The sequence below is a fragment of the Scylla paramamosain genome, chromosome 24, assembly GCF_035594125.1.
Source record: "Scylla paramamosain isolate STU-SP2022 chromosome 24, ASM3559412v1, whole genome shotgun sequence".
NCBI classification, from domain to species: Eukaryota; Metazoa; Arthropoda; class Malacostraca; order Decapoda; family Portunidae; genus Scylla; species Scylla paramamosain.
The window spans coordinates 4,275,001-4,283,687 of NC_087174.1; the positions used below are offsets into that span (position 1 = coordinate 4,275,001).

Sequence of the window (8,687 nt, forward strand, 5' to 3'; positions counted from 1 at the left end):
AAAAAAAAAGAACGAAAGATTAAGAAACGAGTGAAGTATAGAATAAAAGGGGGATAAAGAGTATTGTGATAAATCGACAATAACACAAAGATGATAAAAACGAGGAAGCAAGTGAAGTAAATCTCGGAAAGTGAAACACGAAGATGAAGGAGGAGAAGGAATCCATCTTTCCCTTCAGGCGGAAAAGCACGAACAGGCTTTCCCTTCACCTGGAGAGGAAGAGGGAGAAAAAGGAAGATGGACAACTCAAACGCGCCTCCTGGTCCTCCTTCCCACTCCTCCGTTTCTCCTCCTCCTCTTCTTCCTCTTCCTCCTCCTCCTCCCCCGCGGTCCCTGACAAGAGGGGCTTCGGGCGGAAGTGCAACAGTTCAGAGGAAATCAAGCACGTAGGGAACAAGAACTCGTCGTCAAAGGGAAACTTCCAGAGGGGATCAAACGCCAGTATCCGCAGCTCAGTCTCCACGTCGTCTGCGTCATCCACCTCGTCCAGCGTGCGCACGGGCGGCTCCAGCTCCATCACCAGCATCCTGGAGGGCTCGGGCTCAGACACGTTCTCCTGTGACTCCTACGGCGGGATTGTGAATGACAGCCACCACTACCCAGGCAGCAGACTACCCAACGAGGCCACGCACCCCAACTACCACGGTCACGGCCAGGTCACGAGGGAGGGGCGGGATGACAGCCTCTCTCTGCCTTCACTGGGGCAGGATGCGGACAGCGACAACGCCCTGGGCAACACCTCGCCTAGGATAGTGTACGCGCACCGCAAGACTCAAGACGTGGAGCACAGGTCACGGAAACAGCTGGTGCAGGAGCTCGAGGCAGTGAGAAGGACTGGCTCCCTCCCTGGCGGGCTCGAGGCGCATGTACAGAGGACGAAACAACTCGAGAGTAAGTTATCCATCCCTGCAACGGACAAAACGAAGCCAAAGCATAAGAAGAGTTTCAGTTTCATCCATAATTCTAAGTTTCTGGGTCGCTTGGAGGCCCGGACGAGGCGGGAAGGGAAGGCGGCGTGCGAGGAGGAGGCCACGGCGGATTATAGAGACGCAGGTTGTGGAGATAAGAAGCCAGCAGCATCCTCTGTCCAACCTTTGGTACCTCACCACCAGGAGGCCCCGCCAGTACACCTCAGCTTCCACCAACGCAGCACGCTAGGGCGGCAGTCTCCGCCTCTCCCGCCGCCGCCTCCCGCTCCACGACTACAAGCCCCGCGGTCCTCGCCAGCAGAGTACCGCCGCCACCAGGACACAGCCTCACTACACACTCCCTCGCCTCCACGATACAACCACTCACCTTCACCCTCACCACAATCACGGCACCACTCACCGGGACGCCCCTCGCTCGCCTCACTACACTACAGCCAGTCAGTAACGATCACCGGTTCCCCGCCACCTCCGCCTTTCCTCAACCAGACAGATGGACAAGCTTCCCCCCCACAGTACTCCCTCGCCGCCTTCCTTAACGAGGCATTCGGCAGCAGTAGCAGCAACAACAACACCAGCAACAACAACGGAAGTTTACCAGTGAGACCGAGCGTGAAAACCCTTGCACCAACCACCACCACCACTTCCACCACCACAAGCGTCACCGAAACAAACACGCAGCAGCAGAGCCAGCCGAGCAGTCGCTACACGGAGGCGTACAACCCGAGGTACCTGGAGACAAGCTTCGATTCACCTTCAGATTTCGTCATTGAGAGAAACTACGCGAACCTTCTGCCTGAGATACGTGACATATACCACCACGTGCTGTTTAAGGGCAAGGATCCCCGTCTGCCGCTGTCCAGAAGTGAATACGTGGACTTGGAACTAAAACAAAACTTCCTTGGCGTGATCGGGGACACCATAGAGGAAGAGGAGGAGGAGGAGGGAGCAGAAAGCGAGAGTGAGATTGGAGATTTGTTGTGCCAGGTGGATAGTGAGTGCTTCGAGCGGACCATGGAGGACAGGCTGGAGGAGATGGCCGGCAAGGAGGAGGTGGACGCGGAGTGTGCACCGCTGGAGGCCGCCAAAGAGGGAGAAGGGAAGGCTAAGGGAAAGAAGAAGACGGAACTCAAGTTGAAGTTGATTAAGCCTGAGAACAATATGGTGAAGAGGGTATGTATGTAGTTTTGTTATGTTTACTACTACTACTACTTAATTAATAATAATAATAATAATAATAATAATAATAATAATAATAATAATAATAATAATAATAATAATAACAATAATAAAAACAATAATGCAAAAATAAGCAGCAGCAACAGCATCAAACAACAGTAGTAGTAGCAGTAGTAGTAGTAGTAGTAGTAGTAGTAGTAGTAGTAGTAGTAGTGGTGGTAGCAGTAGTATAAATAGCAACAACAAAGTGTGGCGTGAGATGAATTGTTATTATCTTATCAGTATCCGGTAGCTTTAGAAACAGCTGTCACACACACACATACACACACACACACACACACACACACACACACACACACACACACACACACACACACACACACACACACTACTGCTCACTCGCTTTTACTACGTGTTGCTTTATGGCGACTAATAATGAGAGGAGGAAGAGGAGGAGGAGAAAAGTAGTAGAAGTAGAAGTAGTAGTAGTAATAGTAGTAGTAGTAGTACCAACAACCACACCCGGTCACCTTTAATGCTGGACACGCGCCTTGCATCAATCACAAACAATTTCGTAAGGGTCAACACGTATGCTGCTGCTTGTTCTTCCACACACACACACACACACACACACACACACGAGACGGCAGAGAAGGTAATTTCCAAACAACAATGACCTGTATTCTGAAACGTTCTGCTCTTTCACCACGACTGTTTTCAAAGGCCACAGAGATGACTAGCCAGATCCTGAAGACTGTTCCTCCTGTTAATAACACAGCACTCTTATAAATCTGTCAGTAGAACCGTCAAAACAATCGTAAAAACAGGTGTCACTTCAAGTAGAACCTTTGGAAAGTAAAAGGAGGTACGGCGCGGGAGTATTTCAGAGTACGGTTCAATATGACAGGTGTGCATTCGTCCTCCTGCAGGTTCAGAAGAGTCGTCTGCTGCGCCACATCTCAGAGGAGAGCGAGTCCATGAACAGCGCGGGCGAGGACGAGGTTGAGCTGAGGACGCCAAGCACGCCAAGGTAGTGATGGTGGTGGTGGTGGTGGTGATGGTGATGGTGATAACAGTGGTAGTATAATGATGATGATGATAATGATGATGATGATGATGATAATAATAACAATAATAAAAATAACAATAGAAAGTGACATTACTAAATTACCCCCCCTCCTCTCTCTCTCTCTCTCTCTCTCTCAGGAGTCCTGCCATCGACATCGACAACGCCTTCGAGCTGAAACACCGCGAGATCGCCGAGGACACTGACGAGATGTCCCGCCTACGTGACCTGACGACGGTGCGTGGTGGTGGTGGTGGTGGTGGTGGTGGTGGTGGTGGTGGTGCTGGTGAAAGTCGTCTTAGTAATAGCAGCAGCAGCAACAGGAATGGTGGCGGTAGTAGTAGTAGTAGTAGTAGTAGTAGTAGTAGTAGTAGTAGTAGTAGTAGTAATAACAGCAGCAGCGGTACCGATAGTGGCTAGTGAAGTGATAATTCATTACTACCACCACTACTACTACTACTACTACTACTACTACTACAACTATCACTACTACCACCACCACTACAATAAAAATAACACTTACAGAGACTTCAGCTGACCACGAGGCGCCCTTCCTTCCTGGACTGGGCGGCGGTGCTGAAGGAGCGAGGGAAGAGGGTGGGCGAGGCGCTGGCCACCCACACGCCCATGGTGATGGACGGGCGGGAGGGGGAGCAAGAGGCCGAGGAGGAGCTGAGTATGGACAGAAGAAAACATAATTTGCAAACTGCCGTGGACTGGGTCAGGAAAGAACTGGTGAGTGTGTGTGTGTGTGTGTGTGTGTGTGTGTGTGTGTGTGTGTGTGTGTGTGTGTGTGTGTGTGTGTGTGTGTGTGTGTGTGTTTTTCCTTTTATTTTAAACTTCTATAAAATAGAAACACTAGAGTAAAGATTCACTAGAAATATATTACAGATTTATACTCTTTTAACGAAGTGAACTGTAAGAGAGGGAAAGAATATGCAGGAAAAGAGGAAACTGTAAAAGAGAAGGGAAAAAAAATAATACGCACGGAAAGAAACTGTAACAGAGAGAGGAAGGAAACTGTAAGAGGAACAAACTGTAACAAGAAAAAAAAAAATAAATAAATAAAAAATAAATAAACACAGTAACAAAAAATAAACAAGAGCGGAAGAAACTGACACACTGAAAGAAAAGTAACACGGCAGAAGCTGTAACAAGAGAGGAAGAGTTGAAGAGGTAACGTAACCCAGAAGGTGACAGGGCGGGACCAGCTGTTCCTCTTCCCCGTCAGGTGTGGGGCTCGCTACCTGTCAGTCTCCGGGGTGACTAACACATGGACTAATTAGGAACAGGAACACAACACCTTACATGGAACACGCGATCTTGGAGGGAAGTGTTCCTATGTAAATCTCTCCCCCTCACTCCTTGTCTCTCTCTATCCTTCTCTTTCTTATTACTAGCACTGTATCGCCAATGTCTTAAGTGCAGGAGAGATCTTTTATATGTATACGTATGATGTTAACTGTGTGTGTGTGTGTGTGTGTGTGTAGGATCCCACCACTTATAGGCTACCCAGGGTCGGCAATGAGGATCAGTCAGTCGCACTAACGAGACAACACACAGCCTGACTTCCTGCTCTCATACCCGCCAGAACAAGGAAACCAGGCCACTTGACTTGAGCCCCCACACCTGCTGAAATATGCAACAGTCCCCCTACATGGTATACACACACACACACACACACACACACACACACACACATTTCTCCACTCCCTCCTGCATCTCTCCTTCTTCTCCGCGTCCTAACGAGTTGACAGGTAGTGGTGGTGATGAAGTTTATGTTACAGTAGGTCAGGTGTGGAGGTCTAAGCGCACAGGTGTGGACTCTGGCACCTGTGAGGAAAGATTTAGTCAGGTGGTGCGGGAGGTTGTCATCTGTCCGGAGGCTGTGTGAGGAGACAGACGGACAGACAGACAGATGCACAGATAGATAAAAGAGACAGGCAGGGAGATAGATAGAGAGACAGGCAAGGAGATAGTGTAAGTGTGTGTGTGTGTGTGTGTGTGTGTGTGTGTGTGTGTGTGTGTGTGTGTGTGTGTGTGTGTGTGTGTGTGTGTGTGTGTGTGTGTGTGTGTGTGCATAACATCATACGCACCTAAAATATTTGGAGAACGTGTACATACATGCATTTACTAACACACGTATTCATCTTTTCCCCCTGTGTGTGTGTGTGTGTGTGTGTGTGTGTGTGTGTGTGTGTGTGTGTGTGTGTGTGTGTGTGCGCGCGCGGTACAGACGGACATGAGGCAGCAGGATCAACAGCTGGCCAGACAACTGTTGCAGCTTCGCGTTGAGGTGCAGCGGATACGTTTGCTACACTCCTGCCTGGCCACCTCTTGTCTGCTGGAGGAGGTGGCGAGCGGGGCCGAGGAGGCACGGATGATGGAGACTTCAGACCTGTGTGACCTTCCCCCCGATCTGAGGTGAGTCAGTGCGTGGCGTGCAGGTGAGGGGGCAGGAGGCAGAGGGAGAGAAGGGAGTCAGGAAGTATTGCGAAGAAGGATGGAAGGATGAGGCGCAGATGAAGATGAAGGATGAAGAAATAGCAACAGATGAAGGAATGAAGGAATGAAGGAAGGGACACAAATTAACTTAAAGGAAGAAGAAACAGCAGTCCAGGAAGGAAGCAGGGAGTGAACAAAGAAGGATGAAAGGAAGGATGCTGACACAAATGAACTTAAAGAAAGAACAAACAATGCTAGAATGAAGGAAGGGAGCACATGAACACAAAGGAAGAACGAGCTGTAGTAGAGAAAAGGAAGGAAGGTGATCACAAAAGAACACAAAAGAACAAACAGCAGCAGATCTGTTGGCAATTTAGATTAAATTTATGAACTATATTAAAGTAAGAGATGTAGAAATCAGAAGTAATGAGAGAGAGAGAGAGAGAGAGAGAGAGAGAGAGAGAGAGAGAGAGAGAGAGAGAGAGAGAGAGAGAGAGAGAGGAACCGACCAGTGATATATTCAACTATAAGTTACTATAAGAAAACAATGATAATGATTTTAATATATAGCAGTGTCTTTAAAACTACTACTACTACTACTACTACTACTACTACTACTACTACTACTACTACTACTATTATTACAGAGAGACCTTTTCGCCCGTGCTGAGGGAGATGGGACTGACCAGAATGAACATAACAAGTCGACGTTTCTCCCTACGGTGATGCAGGACGAGCCATATTGAAAAATACACGAAGAGTACGGAAACTGGAGTGTGAGCGAAACAAAATGGAACAGAGTGACATGTGACGCGTGAAAGAAAATGAAAAGAAAAATTAAAATAAAAAGAAATAAGGAATGATAAAAAAAAAAATATTCGAGTGAAGGAATGAGAGAGAGAGAGAGAGAGAGAGAGAGAGAGAGAGAGAGAGAGAGAGAGAGAGAGAGAGAGAGAGAGAGAGAGAGAGAGAGAGAGAGAGAGAGAGAGAGAGATGAAATGCAATAAAAGCAAACAAATGATGAAAAAGGAAAGGTTAAAGTGGAGTGCAAGAGAGAAGAGGAAAGAGAAAGAGAAGGAAAAAAAAAGAAAAGGAAAAAAGAAAAAAGAAAAGAAGTGATGAAATACACACAAAAAAAAGGAAAAAAAATACAGGAAATTTGAGGAAGATAAATACAAAACACGAGGCGATTAGTTTAAATACAAAGAAACGAAGAAAAAATGCTCAAAGATGTCAAATATCAAAGAATAAGCAGTGTCAGTGATAGACAGCGAGACAGTGAGACGGAAACACGACTGCAGGATACCAAGTGTTAAAGAAAATATAACCATGAAAAGAAATATAGGAAGAACACCTGCTAGAGAGAGAGAGAGAGAGAGAGAGAGAGAGAGAGAGAGAGAGAGAGAGAGAGAGAGAGAGAGAGAGAGAGAGAGAGAGAGAGAGAGAGAGAGAGAGAGAGAATCAGTGGTCCTTCATTTATTCATTAACTTTATGTAACTACCCGTATATACTCTCTCTCTCTCTCTCTCTCTCTCTCTCTCTCTCTCTCTCGCTCTCTCTCTCTCTCTCTCTCTCTCTCTCTAGCAGGTGTTCTTCCTGATCTAATCCTCTGCCTCTATTCTCCTCTCACACAAACGTAAGTACTTCCTGTCACCTCTGCTCCTCTGCTTTGCCCTCTCTTAGTCCACCCACGCTGTCTGTATCACCTCAGGAGTCTCTCGTTTATCTCCTTCATTGTTCTTGATAATTTCTCCCTTGACACTGTTTACAAGACTAGTTTCCGTAATACTCTCTTCCTTCGCTTCTATTCCTTTTTTTTTTTTTCTTCATTCTGTTATTTGTACTCCTCTCTTTCTTTATGGCAACTGTTTTAAAATATTTCGCCTCGTTTCTCTCTGTTTTACATCCCTTTCGTTCTTCTTTCTCTGCTCTTCCTTTCCTTCTCTTCATCGTTTTCCCTAATATATTCCTATACTTTAAAACTTATCTTCCTTTCTAACTCATGTTAAATCTCATCTTCTTTAATAATTCTACACCTCGTCACAAACCTACACTTGTATTATAACTTTTCAACACAGTTCGTCATTAAATTACTCTCGTATTAAAATGGTCTTCCTCACTAACTCCACACTTCGTCACAAACCTACACTGGCATTAAAACTTGTCTTTCTACACAATTCATCATAAAAACCACTCTCGTACTTATAATTTTCGTCCTTTCAAACTCCACACCTCGTCACAAAGCCAAACTTCGTCCTTCTACACAATTCATCATGAAAACCACTCTCGTACTTATAATTTTCGTTCTTTCAAACTCCACACCTCGTCGCAAAGGCAAACTTCCCTCCTCGCCTCCAAGTAAACACACCACAGTCTTCCTAACCTCTAGTTGCACATACTCGTAAGTTGCTGTTCACTCTCTCCTCCCGAGCCTTTCACCCTTCACCTTTGTGCTCACAGCTGCTCACTATCCTCACCTATCCACAGTGACTCGGCGAGATTTATCAATATGCTCCTTCTCCTTCCAGACACCGGAGTTTTAACGCTATTCACTACACATATTCTCTTATAAAGGACCCCGCTGTTTTCCTTTTGTTAGTTATTTTAGGGAGGAACAGAGAAGGTTGATTTTTTTATATATATATTTCAGCTTAAATTCCTTATTCTTACCCAGACTCTCGTATCAAGAACCCATTGCTTTTGATTTCTGTTAGTGAATTCAGTGGTAAGATGCAACAGATGGAGAGTTTTGGGTTTGTTTTTGTATTTCTACTCGTAAAATCCTCTTTCTGTAACTTTTTTTTTTACATGAATTTAATTTGGACGAGTAAAGTGGGAGAGGAAGTTACTTTTACTTTACTTTTCTTGTTTATACTGATGAATTCCAGCTTCTTTGTTTAAACTATTCATAACTCACCCATTACTTATTTATTTTCTTTTTCGATTAATTCATTCAGAGGCGTAAAAGAGGTTAGTTTTTTTCTTTCATCTCTTTACTCTTTACTTTTTAATCTTGAAATCCTCCTTCTTTATTTTTCTATTTATATTTTTACAACTAATTCATTCTGAGG

At 45.6% G+C, this 8,687-nt stretch overlaps 2 protein-coding genes across 6 annotated transcripts in view; one reads left to right on the plus strand and one right to left on the minus strand.

The window, feature by feature from the left end:
- Window positions 1–3,836, minus strand: part of LOC135112607 (beta-1,4-glucuronyltransferase 1-like) — a 20,129-nt gene extending 16,293 nt beyond the window's left edge. For 2 of the 3 annotated variants that reach the window (XM_064027118.1, XM_064027119.1), the window contains exon 1: window positions 3,695–3,836. The gene's annotated coding sequence lies outside the window, so the exon portion shown is untranslated. The remainder of the gene's footprint in view (window positions 1–3,694) is intronic. The other variant, XM_064027120.1, reaches the window with a different exon arrangement.
- Window positions 1–6,708, plus strand: part of LOC135112605 (uncharacterized) — a 16,152-nt gene extending 9,444 nt beyond the window's left edge. For all 3 annotated transcript variants that reach the window (XM_064027115.1, XM_064027117.1, XM_064027116.1), the window contains exons 2-7: window positions 1–2,099; window positions 3,035–3,135; window positions 3,312–3,408; window positions 3,697–3,906; window positions 5,408–5,595; window positions 6,264–6,708. The exon at window positions 1–2,099 is cut by the window's left edge and continues 98 nt beyond it. In XM_064027115.1, coding sequence (XP_063883185.1) covers window positions 144–2,099; window positions 3,035–3,135; window positions 3,312–3,408; window positions 3,697–3,906; window positions 5,408–5,595; window positions 6,264–6,342 — 2,631 coding nt within the window. In that variant the 5' untranslated portion in view covers window positions 1–143 and the 3' untranslated portion in view covers window positions 6,343–6,708. The remainder of the gene's footprint in view (window positions 2,100–3,034; window positions 3,136–3,311; window positions 3,409–3,696; window positions 3,907–5,407; window positions 5,596–6,263) is intronic.
- The last annotated feature ends 1,979 nt before the right edge of the window (window positions 6,709–8,687 follow it).